The 18482-nt window shown below is 45.5% G+C and overlaps 1 protein-coding gene and 1 long non-coding RNA gene across 2 annotated transcripts in view; one reads left to right on the top strand and one right to left on the bottom strand.

Annotated features, from left to right (window-relative positions):
* Positions 1-18482, top strand: part of LOC132463666 (uncharacterized) — a 193248-nt gene that overhangs the window by 82754 nt on the left and 92012 nt on the right. The window contains exons 50-55 of the mRNA XM_060059966.1: positions 4627-4816; positions 5129-5283; positions 5585-5697; positions 5856-5937; positions 6560-6697; positions 6929-7091. Of these exons, the coding sequence (XP_059915949.1) occupies positions 4627-4816; positions 5129-5283; positions 5585-5697; positions 5856-5937; positions 6560-6697; positions 6929-7091 (841 nt within the window). The remainder of the gene's footprint in view (positions 1-4626; positions 4817-5128; positions 5284-5584; positions 5698-5855; positions 5938-6559; positions 6698-6928; positions 7092-18482) is intronic.
* Positions 1-18482, bottom strand: part of LOC132463668 (uncharacterized) — a 114689-nt gene that overhangs the window by 13540 nt on the left and 82667 nt on the right. The window lies entirely within an intron of this gene.

Here is an 18482-nt window from a genome sequence, read left to right as displayed (position 1 = left end):
CTTTTTCTTTCAGTTCACGCTATTCCTGAAAAGCTTGCCCAACGTTTACTCGTGTCTGGCCTCTCTGCCGGTCAGTCTCCCTTTTCTCTTCTTCTGTTCCTCCGACATTGGGTTTCTCTGTCTCTTTTTAGTCGGCTGATCTATGATGAATATAACAATCCCTTATGCCCCTTTCACACCGCCGCAAAATCTGAGCCGGTTCCGGGCCAGTTCGGAGCTAGGGCCAGTGTTTTGGTTTCACACCGCCAAAGAACCGGCTCTGGCCCCTAAAAACCGGTTCAACTCCAGCCCCACTTTTGAGCTGGGCTAGAACTAGAACCGCATTTACGCCGGGGGCAGGGGGCGGAGTTTTCCGTACCTTCATAAACAGGAAGACCAACGAAGACCGGCATTTTTTAAAACACCGAAGTAAACAATGGACGTGAATCCGTGTATGGTTCGTTCTTTGAATATTCTGATTTAAAACAGTCCTTTTTTGTTTTTTCTGATTTTGTTTTAAATCTGAATATTCAAAGAACGAACCATACACGGATTGAATCGAAGACGAAATTGTTGTTGTTGTGTTTGAAACTGGCGCGAGGGTTCTTCTTCTAATGGCACGGCCACACCAACCGCGTTAGTTAGATTTCGCGTTGGATAATGCGAGTAACGCGCCTAACCTGACGCTTGATAATTTGTGTGGTGGTTCAACGCGTCAACGCGCCAACGCAGCTAGATGAGTCCATGTCCATGCAAGTGAACGGAGCGTTCCCTCTTCGTCATAACTATCAAACCAAACATCCTTCACATTCACCGAACGAACATTATGAAAGTAAAATGCAAATTTCTCGCTAAAAATGTTTCCATAAACGCATTTAATGGCGTAACTATGTTACTATTTCCACCCAGAATAAAGAAAGATGTCGGCAGTATGCTTCTGTCCAAGCTCACTACTCTGCCAGTGACGTCTGGGAAAGCGGAGACGTTTGCAGTGACGTCATGACGTTGCTCACGCCGGCTCCATGGCTGGCTCTGGCCGGTGTGAAACCAACTGGTTCTTAACTGGGATAAGGCTGGAACCTGTTTGGAACTGGCCCTAGCACCAGCCCGGAACTGGCTCTTGGTTCTTTTTGGTGTGAAAGCAGCATTAGTGACTTGTGTTTATATCGAGCCGGTTCCGTGTTTGGGGGTCTGTGCCGTAAAGCAATTCGTTACTTCGCGAGACCCGAGACTCCCGCGAGAGTGGGCGGCGGGTCGCCGGCAGAAACATATTCCTTTTCTCCGCCAAGATGCGCAAGGGTGAGTCGAAACAACGAACAATCGAACAAAAATGGATAATAGAACCATCGCAATGACTCTTAGCCTGTTATATTAAGGTAAATCAAGCCAAAAAAGTTGCATAGTTCCCCTTTCACTCGTGTCTGATCTCTTTTCTGGTCCATTCTTCTTTTGTTCCACCGACGGTCGCCTCTTGGGTCCCTTATCAGTCGATTGATCCATGATGAATGCAACAATTGCCTCGCAACTGGCTGTTTATATCTAGCCGGTGCCATGTTTGGGTGTGTGTCTGTGCCGTAAAGCATTTTCGAAACTACAATCTGACTACATTTTCGAGGATACTTCCGCTGCGTCACATCCGGAATGTCCCAGTCCGGGCAGATCAAGTTGCATATGCGCTTTTTCACTGTAGAGGCGACATGGGAAAATGACACACCCACCAATCGACCCAGAAATGGATGCAGAACCATCAGCATAACTCTCAACCTGCATACTTAATGTAATTTTGGCTAAAAAAAGTTGCATAGTGGGCCTTTAAGCACTGGTTTCCTATTCAAAGGTAGCCTGTGGAAATGTATGATTACCCCAGCTGCCTTGGCCCTATATAATTCCTTACTGCAGCCAGGGGCCATGCAATAAGATGATCCTCCTGTAGAACTGGTTGTTTGCTTTTCCATAGCCATTTCAGCGAGCCTCAGAGCCTGACTCCTTACCAGCTATGGCTGCTAGAGCAACAGAGTAGGAGTAGGTTACCATGCCAGTGACGTAGCTGATTGTTGAAATCCAACATGGCGGCGCCCTGTAACACTTTCACCGTACAATTTAATCCCTTTTAGCAAGTTCACTTTTAGTTATTGTACCAATGAGAAGGCAGACAATACATCTGTTATATCAACTAAACTTCAAATTTCAGTTCAGTTCATCTTTAATTCACTTGAGAAATGGGTGCTTGGAGTTTTCTGGATGTTGTGTGCTTATCAATAGACATGACCATGTGAATGAGGCTGCAATTCAGGTTTATAAGTGGAACATCTTTCCCTAAATATGACAATTATATGTTATTATCTAACTTTCATTAGTGTGTTCTTGACTTTAAATTTTGCTCGGACCCCGTTAATCACCGCTTGCGGTTATATTTATTATTATGTAGAGACAATCTCACCATTTAGTTACATTGTCTTTCATTTATTGCCTTACCTTTTAAAACATTTTTCCCTTCAACATATATGTAAACGATATCTTTAGTGCTGAAAACATGGAATCAGCAGCTTGGGGGAGGCCGAAGTGTTCAATGCCAGCAGCCTTTTTGGAAAATGGCTCCATTGGTCATCAAAATGCCAATCTGCAAAAGCCCAATATCCAGATTTCTTCTCAATATATTAAGCTTTTTATGTAGCAAATTTGGCACTTTTATCACAAAATGAACATAAGGTTAGCTATGCTGCCCCACTAATCATGAATATGTGTGACCGCCTTGAATCAAGGTCCCTCGGTCACGGTTAGCGGCAGTTGGTGGCAGGCAGGCAGGTAGGACCCAATCGCAGACAGTTCAGGTAAAAGGATAATTTATTAACTCAAAAGGCAAGGAAAACGGGCGACGCGGGGAACACAGGTAACACAGGACACAACTCACCACAAACTACAATGATCCGACAAGGAACAAAGGAAAGACAAGGGCTTAAATACCAAACACACCAGGCACGCAACGAGTAACAGCTGAAACACATTAGGGGAGGGAGCAGTAATCACACAGGAGGGAAAACTGACATGGGGAGAAAAAAGACAGATACCAAAGTAAAACAGGTAACACACCATAACAAGACAAGGAAACCAACACACCATGACAGTACCCCCCCCTCAAGGGTCGACTACCAGGCGACCCACGACATGCAAATAAAAGAAAGTCAAATCCAAGTAGGGTGGGTGGAGGGGAGCCAGGAGCAGGGAACAAAGAAAAATGGATTGGGGGAAGCGGCGGTGGGCTCGAGACTGCTGGGCTTGAGAGCGGGCTCGGGACCCGGAAGCGTTAATTGGGAACTCGGGACTGGACTCCGGGGCTGGGACCCGGACTGCTTCAGGGGCTACGGGGAACTTGGGGAACTCCGGGCTGGGACCCGGACTGTTTCAGGGGAAACGGGGGACTTGGGGGACAAGCAGAGGCCTGCAGCGGCGAAGACGAGGTAGAGGGCGGGCCCCTTCTGGAAGGTTTGGAAGGCGGAACCCCTCGGGAAGGCAAGGTAGAGGGCGGGCCCCTACTGTCCTGGATGAGTGATGGGTCCAAGATGCGGCTCCGGGGAACCCAGGAGCGCTCCTCAGGACCGTACCCCTCCCAATCGACGAGGTACTGGTGACCCCGCCCACAGCGCCGCACATCCAGGAGTCGACGGACCGTCCAGGCTGGATGATTATCAATCATCCTAGGCGGAGGTGGAGGTGGGATGGGGGGGGACAACGGGCTGGTAGAGACTGGGTTGATCTGAGAGACATGGAAGGTGGGATGGATGCAGCGGAGTGCAGGGGGGAGGTTCAGGCGAACCGCAGAGGGATTGACCACCTTGCAAGAAGGCAAGGTGGTTCTGGAAGAGGGGCACCCTCGGGAAGGAGTAGGGTTCAGGAACCGGACAGGGCTCGGGGACCGGAGTCAGCTCAGGGGCTGGAGAGAAATGTGAACCGGATGGCACTCCAACTCACCACCCCGACTCTGATAGTCCATAAGGCACCCTCCAACCCGGGCCTTGAAGCGACAGCGCTGCACGTACGCCCCAACACAGCCTCCAACAAAAAGAGCGTCCGCTGGGTCCAATGATGGTCGGATCATTCTGTCACGGTTAGCGGGTGGCAGGCAGGCAGGTAGGACCCAATCGCAGACAGTTCAGGTAAAAGGATAATTTATAAACTCAAAAGGCATGGAACACGGTTGACACGGGCAACACGGGGAACACGGGGAACACAGGGAACACAGGGAACACAGGACACAACTCACCACAAACTAAAATGATCCGACAAGGAACAAAGGAAAGACAAGGGATTAAATACCAAACACACCGGGCACGCACCGAGTAACAGCTGAAAAAAATTAGGGGAGGGAGCATTAATCACACAGGAGGGAAAACTGACATGGGGAGAAACAAGACCGATACCAAAGTAAAACAGGTTACACACCAAAACAAGACAAGGAAACCGACTGACCATGACACCCTCATTGGCCACAAACAGCAAATGCACGTCAACCTGTCGTTTTGTGTAGCGTTTTACGAAGAACATAATGAGCAAATGCAGCAATGTATTGTGTAACAGACAATTGTTTGTTCTCAAAACTGGCATCCTCAACCTGTTTCCTCTGAAACGTCCTCCCTGTCTTTGCTCTAGGGCCTCTGTTCTGTCAAGAGAGGGGTTTCTGGCTTTGAATCCCAGGCCCGGTTGGCTGTGGACGGGCATAAGGTGCTGGCTACTGGCTTCAACGTCAGCGTGGTGGACGGGAATCTGGCCATGTTGCTCTCCTTCAACCAACCCAATGGGCCTGCACTCTTTGAGACCGACCTGACTGCCCACTTCAAAGGTCTTTGTGCTGACCTTTGACCCTTTCCAATGATTCTTTAAGGATTAATTTGTATTTTCATGAACAAATACCAACAGATTTTACATGATCATACATGTTGGATGTGGGGTTTCGACAGGTTTTGACCAAACTATCCTCTTTGGCTATTAGCTGTTTAAGTGTTTAGCAGTTGTATTCAAGGCTTGAATGACAGTGTCATGTACATCATGTTTTTAAGGCCACATCAAAGCCACAAACAATTAGCACCAAGTTTTTGGATCTGGAGGGTGGATGTCATTCAGCTCTTTCCACTCTCCGCCCCTTGACTCGCAGGGCCCCTGAGGAGCCTATCAGCGGACGTGTGTGTTAAGGGAGCCAGGGTGTCTCTGCTTGGGGACATAGGGGAGCTGGGCCCCCGAGGAGGCTCCATCGAGGCCCGGCTTACCCTGAAGCACAGCCTGGACGGAAAAAACACCCCAGTCCTCCAGGTGAGACCCAGGAATGACAAGAAGACCTGAGACAGAAAGGAAAGAGCGAGAGGGGTTCACTCTCTCACTCACTCACTCACTCACTAGTGCCATGCCAACTGATGCTTTAAAACCTTCCAGAAAGAGACAATCCATCCCGGTGACAGGGGGGGGTCTGATGTTAGTATATGTTAGAAAAGCAGAAATAGCTGCCGTGATGACGAGTGATTATGCCGGGACGGTTTTTCCTGTCATTAGCTGTGGCTCTGTGTGCGTGTGGGTGTGCGTGTGCGTGTGTGTATGTGTGTGTGGGTGTGTGTAGGTTGAGGCTTGGGGCCGGCTGACTGAATCACAGCTGAAGTGCTCCATGGCTGTAAACCCAGCGTTGGGTTCATCATTGGCTCTCATTATACAAGGACATCGCCTGCTACACAGGTACAGTATGAACACACGCACACACACACACACACACACACACACACACACACACACACACACACACACACACACACACACACACACACACACACACACACACACACACACACACGTAAACGCACTACTACATCATAAAGATGTGATCTGCTGTACAGTAAGGAGTTGATGGTGAAGGTGGTCCAAAACATCCCCCAGCTGATGTTCTACCTGCCTGGTCAACTCAACACCAGGACGCAGGTGGGTGTGTTACTTCACAGCCATGATGCACGAATGATAAATAACAAGATAAACAAAATATTTATACTCTATCTATCTATCTATCTATCTATCTATCTATCTATCTATCTATCTATCTATCTATCTATCTATCTATCTATCTATCTATCTATCTATCTATCTATCTATCTATCCTTTGAAGAAAGGCACATATTAAGATAAAAAAATTATGTATATATATAATTTTTTTATCTTAATATGTGCCTTTCTTCAAAGCCTCAAAGGAGCTATACTTTCCTTTCTCAAAGTGTAGGGATCGGGTTGCAGATTAAGGTGCTCTGGAGTGCTTTAACCCCTCTTTCAAAAGGGCTGCATGTACAGAACTGTTGTTTATCCAATAACACATATGCTTTGGGTTATATCATAATGTACCAGTATATATCCACTTCACCGGTGGAGCCAAGACATACAACATCATAAAACCTACAACACCCTTTTATTCAGCTCAGAAGATACCTCGGAGTGAGAAAATTTCCATGCAATACAATGTAGAAGGAAAGGTACATTTCCCTATTGGACTTAATCTTCAAGCGCCACAGGAGTATCCATAAACCTCTGCAAAGCCTATCTCATCTGGTCTCAGGTAAACCATTCAAGCTCCAGAGTAGCAAGCGTGGTGGAGCTGTCCTCGGGGAGGAGGAGGCTGTCGGCGCGGTGTGAGCTGGTGGTCCTCCAGGGGGGATATATGCAGGCAATGGAGCTCAACCACACCTTCCCACAGGTATCTGATCCCCATGCAATCACTAGCAATCACTCAAGAACCTATTTGAAAACAAGGATATGGTTTCCCCTGAACACCTTAAAAAAAAGAAGGGATTTTTGGAGAATATAAGCTGGCCCTCTTAATAACTGCTGTATTCATCAGATCGACCCCATGAAGTTGTATAAACTAAACAGAAAAGAAAGAAGAATTGAATGACCCTCTTTGATTCATTTAATGGTGATCCCCTAGCTGAAGCCGTTACCGCGGGCCGTGGCAGTGCGGACCCTATTCGAGGCCAAAAACTGGAGCCACCAGATCCAACATGGAACAGTGTGGGGAAATAGGGAGATCCGCTTGACTGGCGTCTACTCCGTGCCACCCTCACTGGAGATAGGGAACCATGTACTGAAGGGTAAGCTAAGAATATGACTGAAATCAGTCATATTCTCTCACATTTACGGCATCGGAATGTCGCCATGAATCCCTCCTCCTCCCTGGACTACAACACTGATCATGGAGACATATGAACCTGTGACCTGAAGGATTGTTGGAAAAAGGTTGCAGGTTCCAGGTTGATATATATATCTTACTACTATTTATCACACGGCTCTTCTCAATGCTGTGAAACGCTCTGTTCACTTGCATGGGCCTTCCCAGCTTCAGGTGGTGAATTATTTTTTGATAATTCAGCGTTGCTATGCATATAATGTAGTCCAGTAACTTATCAACACCAGCGTACTCGGTTGCTAAGCGACCTCAACGTCTTTGTCCGGCTACTTCTCTCTGATCAACACTACAAATGCTAGTAAGGGGCTTATTTTCAGGGCTTATTTTCGCGATAATTGCCGATGTTTTATACATTATCCCTTACATAATAGCAGGCCTGTCGGACAAGTAACTCCTCCACACTTGGTCAAGTGCGCATTTGCCAAGCAGCCCGCAGCTCACACACACACACACACACACACACACACACACACACACACACACACACACACACACACACACACACACACACACACACACACACACACACACACACACACACACACACACACACACAGCACACACGCACGCATGCGCACACATGCACGCGCAGACACACACCGCACACGCGAGCGTTGCAAGACAACGGCAAATCACATTTTGTGTCCCAAGCTTTCCTTAACGATGCAATAATATTAAAAATAAAATAAAATAAAAATGGTATAAGATAAGAGTTAAAAGATGTGGTGGAACGACTTATCTAATTCACTTCAACTAGCTATAGGCAAGAGGAATCGAAGAGTCCAGGTCAAGTATAGATGGAGAGTTTATTGCCACCCGCAAACGAGAGACGGTATTCGCGAATACACACACACTACTGAATGACACCCGTACAGCTCCTTATATCCCCTTATATTCTCATGTCTTCTGGGTCCCAATGTGACCTTAGAACATATATACAACTTATACAAACAGAGATGATGCACACGTGCAAATGTAAGCATTGTCTTCAGAGAGTACATCAGGTGGGAATGGACTGGACCCACTCACTGGTGCCACATGGCACATAACATCTAGGCTAAAGGTGATCAGCTCTTTTCCACTATTTAAGTATCTATATGATATGTAGGCCTAATAATAATCATAGTTTAACATAAAATGTAAGGTTCATTTCTACCACAAAGAGTAAAAAAATCTTTAAATAGTTCAAATAAAACTAAATATGTACAGCACTGTACTAAGTTGCACAATCTTAAAGAGACAGCTTCCCTATAACACATTATTTCTATAGAGTCCACCACAACACTATTTGTTACACTTTGTTGCTAAAATGTAATAATACTCTCCTCCTTGAGCCTCCCAAAATATCTTTACACTGTGTTGCTCAAACTTATTATGACCCTCCTCCTTGAGTCTCCCGAAATTTCTTGCGATATTGTCTGACCTTAAGTCTCACCTTCCTTTCCATATACCATAGCCTCTCCTGACGGCTACGGCACCTTTTGTGTGCCACATTGTACCTGCTCTCTGCTTCTGTATGCTCGTTCATGACTGGTGTCATTAGGTAGGGTTTCAAGGAATATCCCGAAAAAGCCATCCACTTCCCCTGCCCTCACTCAGGTATGCATTGATATATAAAATAGCATTTGAGTGAAGCCTGTAATAAAGTAGGTAAAACAATTATTTATGTTAGTGTCTATGAAGGACCCACCTGGTGTTAAATATGAAAGAGTCGTGGGTGGATTCAGGCCACTTTGCCAACAAATGCCGTCTAACCATAATTTGGTCCCCTTTGGCCTGAACATTGATGGCATGGTATCCCTTAAAGGTCCCATGACATGCTATTTTATGTATTCTTTAATATAGGTATTAGTGGGCAACTAACACAGTATTCAAAGACGTTCCCTAAATTCAGCCGTGGTGCAGAGTTACAGCCACTCCGAGCCAGTCGCACATTGAGCTTCCCCCAAATGCGTTTCGGTGGGCGAAACGTTTCGGTGGGCGTGTCAAGGAGGAGGGTGGGGGTGTGGCCCTGAGCAGCTTGCAGCCACCATGCGCTCTGTTTACAGTGGATGTATCGCAATGGCGAGCCGCACACAGCCTTTAGCCGTGTTCTGTAAATATTCTAGAACACACGGGAGTCCTGGAGCTCTATATCTAAATATGATCATATAGCCTACACAGATATCTATATCATATAATATATATTATCACGGCCAAAAGCTGTGTGAGCCGATATTATGAATCTCAAACGACCGCGTTGGGTTCTCCGACGTTCCTGGTTCTTCAACGTCCACATCAATGTGAATACACACACTGTAACGCAAGTGTTTCTTGTCGGTTCTTTGACGTGTCTTGTATTTCCACAACGAGACTGTCGTGGGGGTTATCTGAGCCATGGTTGAGAAGGAATTGGGGGAAAGGAACTTTGATTTGACTCGCTGAAGTACATGAACTGCGACATGCCGCCGGTTGCCGCGAGGCACCATCGCCCGGCAGCGGGCAGCCGGCAGCAGGCAGCGCGCGGTTCAGTCGACTTCAGGTTGATGTGAAAGTGGAAGAACCAGAGACGTCGCAGAACCCGACAAAGTCGTTTGTGATTCATAATATCGTCTGGAGGCGCACACAATATGTTATATGATATAGATATCTATGTATATGATATTATTTAGATATAGAGCTCCAGGACTGTAACGCAAGTGTTGTACACTTCCTTGTTATTTGGATAACCGTTCTGCTGTTGGTGTGACGTCGGACTCTCATATCTGGTATTTCTACAACGAGACTCGTATTGGGGGTTATCTCAGCCAAGGTTGAGAATGAATTGGGGGAAGGAACTTTGGCTTTGACTCCCTCAAGAACATGAACCACGACAAGGAGGAGAAAGGGATCTTTGCCGGGCAGCGCTTATGCACCTCCGCCGGTGGTCCCTCAGCGGGGCTCAAGCGGGAGACAATCCCTTTCTCCTCCATGTCGTGGTTCATGTTCTTGAGGGAGTCAAAGCCAAAGTTCCTTCCCCCCAATTCATTCTCAACCTTGGCTGAGATAACCCCCAATACGAGTCTCGTTGTAGAAATACCAGACGTGTTATGCGCCATCACACCAACAGCAGAACGGTTATCCAAATAACAAGGAAGTGTACAACACTTGCGTTACAGTCCTGGAGCTCTATATCTAAATAATATCATATGATACATAGATATCTATATCATATAACATATTGTGTGCGCCTCCAGACGATATTATGAATCACAAACGACTTTGTCGGGTTCTGCGACGTCTCTGGTTCTTCCACATCAACCTGAAGTCGACTGAACCGCGCGCTGCCTGCGGCCGGCTGCCCGCTGCCGGGCGATGGTGCCTCGCGGCAACCGGCGGCATGTCGCAGTTCATGTACTTCAGCGAGTCAAACCAAAGTTCCTTTCCCCCAATTCCTTCTCAACCATGGCTTAGATAACCCCCACGACAGTCTCGTTGTGGAAATACAAGACACGTCAAAGAACCGACAAGAAACACTTGCGTTACAGTGTGTGTATTCACACACACATACACACACACACACACACACACATGTGGCGCTCGCACGGTCGAGTCTCATTGGCGGGCCAACGTCTCTGGGCGGGCCAGGCAGAGTAAGGGGAGGAGCTGAGATTCCTCATGACGTCATGAGCACAGATTTCCAAATCAGCGCGCTTGAGCCTCCGTTTTTTCAAAGGCGAGCAGAACAGCTAGTGCTCGTTTTACACCAAACGCAAGTTTTAGCCACTGGGGGACCATAGGCAGGCTAGGGGAACTCATATTTATGTTAGAAAACCTCATAAATTGAGATTTTCATGTCATGGGACCTTTAAGGCATACATATGCCGGCTCAGTTGGGCTTTGATGGGGAAAAGTGACCCATCAATAAGCTTAATTACCCCTGGCATCCCACTCTGTTTTAAAAACGCCTCCTTAATCTGCTGCAGCTCTTCTCCACAGGGAAACTGAATGTAGTTCTGTGCAAGATAGCAGATGGCATTGGTGACCTCCTTGAGATCGCGCAAAATACATGGCTGTGAAACCGAAGACAGGCTTGCAACCTCAGTCTGGAAGTCACCCTTGGCAAAAAAACGTAGGGCATTGGTTACCTGCAAAACCACTTGCAAGGCTCCATGTCTCCTTGTAGGCCTCTCCAGAGCAGGACGTAATTCTTCCACCAAATTCAAAATGAACTGCCTTGGCAGGCGATAATATGAAATTAAAATATGGTCCGGAAAATTGAACACGTCATTATGCGATCTCAGTAGCCTTTCAGTCATCACGTTTCTGTTGTTATGTTCTTCCTCGTCTTCATTGTAACAAAGCAGACCCACTAGCAGTGCTGCTGCCGTTTCTTTCAGTTATTGACAGTTATTTTGAATTTAGGACAGGGTGTATGGCCACCTAACTTAGGGATCCTAACTTAAGAAATTCCTAACTTAGGATAGTTCTGTAATGGTTAGATTCCTAGATAAGATAGGATTTCTTCCTAAGTTAAGTTAGGAAACCTCCTTCTGTAATACCAAAACCCCTAAATGCTTTCCTATCTTAAGATAGGATAGGATTTCAGAGTCAGGAAGTTTCTATAATGAGGCCCCAGTTCTCTACTCTTTCCCAGCTGTATACCCTTGGAAAACAATTATTAAGTTATAGAGTAGATTCGGTTATACGTTAAGAAATGAAAGTCTGTCAACCCAAACTGTGTTTATAAACTATTGAAAGTTATCATTTTCCCATTGTCTAAAATTGTTCCCACCTGATTTACGTTATGTTGCTGCCGAATTCTGTCTTTAAGAGTTTCACCACATGCTAAAAACAAGGGACTATACCACAGTGGATATGAATCCACTCTCTTTGAAATGAGAACTTCTACACTGGGTTTTTCAATCTAATTTTAGAAGGATTATACCATAAATGTATTAAAGTCAACTCCTTATTATATTTTGATATTAACTGTTCTTTCAGCCATTCCCAGCTTCAAATCTGTCTCTGTATTGTATGCCCCCTGCAGAGGATATCGTGAATTAAATGCAAGGTAATACTGGTAGATATCTGGTAGTCCTATTACACTAGGCCGCGTTTTAAAAAAATATATAATTCTAAAGAAATCCAGATAATAATTTATTAATTTCCTTAAACCAGTTAGAGGGAATTTAAGTGGGATTAGTCATTAGTCAGCCTGGGTAAAAGATTCATCTTGATTATTTCTGATCTGCCCCAGATTTCATTCCTCTTGATTTCCAGCTAAAGGAGGCAGTGCCTAGATGAGGAAAGTTAAATTCTTAAGGGGGGTGGTTTCACTTTTATTGAAATGTACTCTATAACCGGAAAATTTCCCAAATAATCTATGAGCTTTAACACCTGTAGGATTGACTGCAATGGTTTCGCCAACGTCAATAAAATATCATCCGCAAAAAGATTGGCTGTGTATTCATAATCACAGACTCTAATACCATATATTTCCTTTTGCGCTTGCATTGCGATCACTAGTGGTTCAAGTGCCAAAATTAAAATGAGAGGGGTCACATTACAGCCTTGACGAGTAGAGCGATAAAGTTCAAAAGGGTTGACTTCATATGACTTCATTCTAACCCTTTTATAACCAAGCTTGGTCGACATGGATCTATAAGGAAATTACCCTTTAAATTCTCATCGCGAGCACCTTGGCAAATATTTTGCAATCCGCGTTTAGGATACTCAATGGTCTATAATTACCAGTTCAGAGGTGGTCTTTACCTGGCTTTGTTATCAGATATAGTTGCTTGCCGCATAATAATGGCATGGATTGATGTGATACAATGTCATTAAATAATTGTTTCAAGATGGGAGTTGGAGCGCCATGGAAGCACTTAAAAATTCGCTATTATAACCATAATCTCCACAGCATTTTCCAGTAGATAATGACTAATAGCCAATTGGAATGTATACGGAGTCCTTTTCATGTGCAGAAAGGGTTTGAAGTTCGATATCTTTGAATAGAAAATCCTCTTCACTTCCAAAATATTTTGTTCAGAAATCATTAATGTTTAGGTTGTGGAAATTAAATTAAAAAGGAATGGACAATTTCTCACTTTGAGCACACGAATGCGTGACTCGTTTATTTTGTTAGAAAAACCATTCCAAAAGGCGCTGCATGTAAACAAATCCAGCATGGGGCTCTACGTCATGAGACGTTCCTAACATTTAAAGCAAGGGTCTCAGACTCGCGGCCCGGGGGCCAATTGAGGCCCGCTGGATGAAATATTGTGTCCTCCTACTTAGGGATGGGCATTCGATTAAGTTGTCTTAGTCGATCGTCGGGAGAATTAACGATCAATTAGTCGATTAATCGTTAATATTTTACATTCAAATTTAGTTCCAACCAAGTATAACAGTACCGGAACTTTTAACTATACATGTATCACTCCGCTGTTTACGTTCTGCTAGCTAGTGTGTGTGTTGCGTTGCAACAGTTCAGTCCCAGTCGCGGATCCATTTGTGTTGGCGGTGCCAAATAAATCATTAAATAAATAAACAAATGTTAACTTATTAATGGTGCTTGTAGAACTGTTGTATAAAAGCAATATCACACTCGAGGTCGTGCTGTTGTAGTGAATATCAGCACGGCTGTGATTATCTTCGGCACAATCACAGCCGTGCTGATACAACGCAGTCCCTCTCGTGTGATATTGCTTAAGTATTTATATGCTATATTCAAAATGAAATGAAAATACAAAAACAGCGTGTTTTCCTCATTGGTATCTTTATTATTAGATGAACAGCTCAGTTAAACCAGAAGATGGTGCTCATAAACATAACTAAAAGTAAACACAACCCTAGTTTCTTCCCAAAATAATAACAATAATAATATAAAAAAGCAATCATGTTATAATTTAACCAAAAATATATCATACTTAATTCGGTCAGGTTTTGCCAAATGTAACGCAAAATATAAAAAAGGCAGAAAACAAGGAATTAGGCTTAGTAACAAAGCTTCTGAAAATAGAACCAGTAACTCACACAAAAAAAAACTGCCGAAAACACCCGCTCTGAGGGGACCGACGTTGCCGTGATGCACAAATACCTCTGTGCTAACTTGGCAAGGCGGGGGAACAACTTTCCCCAGTGGTAGGCCTATAGTGCTCCCCAAGAAGTCATTTTTTAAATCATAATGGTCCCACACCAGACTTCGCCGTGGCCTCGTCCGCTTCATGATTACTTTTGAAATACATCACCGTGTTCCAATATCCATACTATCCGTACTTACTAGCCTAAGTTTGAGTACGTAGGGCGTTCCGATTCAGATCGGCCGAAAATAGATATAATGAAAGGACCTGGATGGTGTACTCAAAACGGTCAGTGTGTGGCGATGTACACTTTTCGTACTCAACGGCAGCCATCTTAGCTACGTAGCGGAAGAGGGCGGAGCCAGGCTGAGCCAAAGTCGGCGCATTTGCCAAATAGCCTGCATTAATAGTCATTTCGTAGTTTTTATAGTTTTTATAGCTTTTTATAGCTGCTAGACGTAAAGAGTTCACCGTTCAAAGCGGGATGTTTATTGCGGGGGAGGAGCCGCAAATTTAAATATTGCCCCCGTGTGGTAAAATGTTTAATTGCACACTGCATTAGTTTAATCGATGAAAAATGTACTTAATCTACGAAATTCTTAGCGATCAATTAGTCGATTGTCGATTAATCATGCCCATCCCTATTTGACAAAGTTTAGTGTTGGTGCGGCCCGCGCGTTGTTGTCAAACATTTTTTGCTGAGTCGCTTGCCACGCTTTTTTATCACTTGTGTTGGGTTAACGGATTTCCTGGGAAAGTCCCAATTTTGAGTCCCGACAAAAGCCAAAGGACGCTAAAATGTCCCGGTTTCCACCAACCACCATGAAATGTCCCCTGTTGTCAGCGATTACATAATAATTACAATAATTGATCCATTTTTTATAGCGCTTTTCTAAGTACTCAAAGACGCTTTACAAATAAGAAAGGAATACATACAGACAGTACTGACAATCAAACAAAAGGAAAAATGAATAAATAAACAACACCACAACAATAGGCAACATATCAAGAGAGTGGCAGAGAGTGGAAGATGGCGGATGATGATTTGTCAACCTGTTGTAGGTGGTCTTGAAGAGATAGGTTTTAAGTTGACTTTTGAATGAACAGAGTGCATCAGAGTTTCGGATGGCCAGAGGGAGGGAGATCCAGAGGGTAGGGGCGATGGCGAAGGCTCTGTCCCCCAGGGTGCGATACTTGGTCTTGGTGATGGAGGTGAGAAGGTTGGCATCAGCGGAGCGTAGGCGATGAGTGGCGATGGAGGAGATCTGTTATGTACAAGGGTGCAAAGTTGTTTAGTGCTTTGTAGGTGGTGAGGAGAATCTTAAAATTGATGCGTTGTTTTATTGGAAGCCAATGAAGTTGACGGAGGATGGGAGTAATGTGTTCTCTGGAGGGGGTCTAAGTAAGCAGTCGGGCAGCAGAGTTTTGAACATATTGAAATTTTTCAGGAATAGTTGAGGGGAGGCCATACAGAATGCTATTGCAATAGTCAAGTCTGCAAGTGATGAAGGTGTGGATTAGTGTTTCGGCAGCTGAGGATGAAAGGGTGGGTCGAAGGCGTGCAATGTTGCGGAGGTGGAAGAAGGATGTTTTCCTGACGCTGTTTATGTGTGACTTGAAGGAGAGCGTGGGGTCCATGATGATGCCAAGGTTTCTGAACAGAGGGGAGGGAGTGACAGAGTGACCATCGATGCAAAGTGAGAAGTTCTGGGAGGTGGGGGTTTTTGGGCCGAAGATAATAATTTCAGTTTTATTGCGGTTGAGTTTGAGGAAGTTGTAGTCCATCCAGCTTTTGATGTCCGTGAGACAGTTGGTGAGAGTGGATAGGATGGCAGGTGATGGCTGTGGTGGTGATGTATAGTTGGGTATCGTCGGCGTAACAGTGAAATTGAATACCATGGCGGCGGATGATGTGACCTAGTGGGAGCATGTAGAGGATGAAGAGGATGGGGCCAAGTCCTAAGCCTTGGGGGATCCTGTTTGAGACAGGAAGGGTGTTCGATTTGTGGTTGTTGATGGAGATGTATTGGAATATTTCAGACAGGTAGGAGGTGAACCAGGAGAGGGCGGAGTCAGTTATGCCAATGGATTGCAGACGGCTGAGGAGGATAGAGTGATTGACGTGTCAAAGGCAGCACTGAGGTCAAGGAGGAGGAGAATGGTGAGGGAGTCGGGTGTCAGAGGAGAGTAGGAGGTCGTTGGTAGGGCTGTTCAGTACTGTGGTGGGTTCGGAAGCCGGATTGGAATGTTTCGTATAGGTTATTGGAGAGGAGGTATTGCTTGAGTTGTGTTGCGACGGCTCATTCCAGTAGTTTTGAGAGGAATGTGAGGTTGGAGATGGGTCTAAAGTTGTTGGGGTCGTCGGAGTCAAGGCCAGGTTTTTTATGGAGGGGGGTGACGGCAACAAGCTTAAGAGGTGGGGGAACGGTGCCAGAGTTTAGGGAGGAGTTGATGGTGTCTGTGATGAGTGGGGCGAGAGAGGTGAAACAGGCTTTGACGAGTTCAGAAGGCATGGGGTCCAGGGGGGAGGTGGAAGATTTCATGGTGGAGAGTATTTTGGAGAGTTCTGCTGTGGTTATGGGTGAGAAGATGGAAAGCCGGTGGTCAGGGGTGGAAGGAAGTGGAGGTTCTGAGTCAAGGCTTGTGGCAGAGGAGGTCGCAAGCTGGTTGTGGATGATTTCTATCTTGGAGTGGAAAAATCATAGGAAGTTATTGCATTTCTCTGGGATGATGAGGATGAGATGTTATCCTGGGGTTTGAGGAGTTTATTTATGATGGAGAAAAGAGTGCATGGGTTGGAGGATCCAGAATGATTGATGTAGTAGAAGACAGAACAGGCTTTGTTGAGTGCTCATTTGTAGAGGTGCATGTGCTCTTTGTAGGCGAGGGCGTGTACTGTGAGACCGGTTTTCTTGTGTAGTCGTTCTAGTTGTCTAAGTTCTTTTTTTAGTTTGTAAAGTTCCGGGGTGAACCAGGGGCCCGAGTGAGTGAACGTGACAGTTTTAGTTTTCAGGGGGGCCAGTTTGTTGAGGGATGTAGACACTACAGTGTATTGTTTTAGTTGTTGACGAGATCCATGGGGGCTGGATTTACAGGAAAGGTGAGGCCGGAGAGTGTTTGATATGCAGTTGGAGAGAGAAACTGGACAGATTGATTTAAGATTGCGGGAAGTGATTTTGCGGTCCTGTTTGGTTTCGGGGGCTGGAATGTCAATAACAAGTGAGAAGGCCACGTGGTCAGAGATGGAGAGGTCGGTGCTGGAGACATTGTGGATGTGGAGGCCAGTGGAGCAAACCAGGTCTAGGATGTGCCAACAGTTGTGGGTGGGAAAGTTGATGTGTTGGGTGAAGTTAAAGCAGTTGAGTTGGTCCAGGAAGTCCATAGCATTTTTACATTCCGGGGAGTCAATGTGGAGGTTGAAGTTGCTGAGGAGTAAAATAGATTGAAGATAGCGCAGTGATGAATTCAGAGAGATCTGGTAGGAATGATGGGTTGGGTTTGGGGGGGCGGTAAATTATTGAAATGATGAGAGGTTTGGGGCCGGGTAGTTTGAAGCCAGGTGTTCAAATGATGAGTTCAAAGTAGTCCAGGTGTTTTTGCCAAGTTTCATTTAGACAGAGAAGGTGAAGTTGCTTGTCAGTGATAAATTCGTTGAGGATGAGGCTTTTATTGTTGAGCGATCTTGTGTTGAAGAGGGAGTTTTAGGTGCTTTTGTTTGGATTGATTGAGCGGAAGTAGGGATTGGATGGAGGTTGAAAGTGTTCACGCTGGAGTCATTCTGATGACGTGTGTTGTTGTGATGACGCGATGAGGAAGTGTGGGAGCCGGGGTATGAAATGCGATCAGACCACAGTGATGGAATAGTGTTTATGGCACTGGAACTGTACATACATTTACGGCGGAAGCCTCTGTGAATGTAATGGGGATGGAGAAGAAGTTGAGTATTCTTTAGTGTGGCAATGAGTTCAGTGGAAGGAGGCATTTGGGGAAAAAGTTGGCGGAGCTGCATGGTTGAGTATAAGTGCCATGGCCGAGGCTGTGAAGAAGCAAACGCTGTTGGAGGTGGATGGTGGCCTTAACTGAGCGGCGATGAAAGACATCCACCAGATGGGAGCTGGGTTGGCTCGAAAGGAAAGCAGCAGTCCGGCCGGAGCGAGGGCCAACGCAACCGTACCTGTAGAGGTGGAAGCCCGCCTGGGTTTACCTTCGACCAGGTTACAGCGATGAATCCTGTAGCAGAATTCCAAGTGTCC

Source organism: Gadus macrocephalus, chromosome 8 (assembly GCF_031168955.1).
Source record: "Gadus macrocephalus chromosome 8, ASM3116895v1".
NCBI lineage: Eukaryota > Metazoa > Chordata > Actinopteri > Gadiformes > Gadidae > Gadus > Gadus macrocephalus.
The sequence above is the reverse complement of the archived record's forward strand: the minus strand, read 5'-3'. Positions and strand labels throughout refer to the sequence as shown.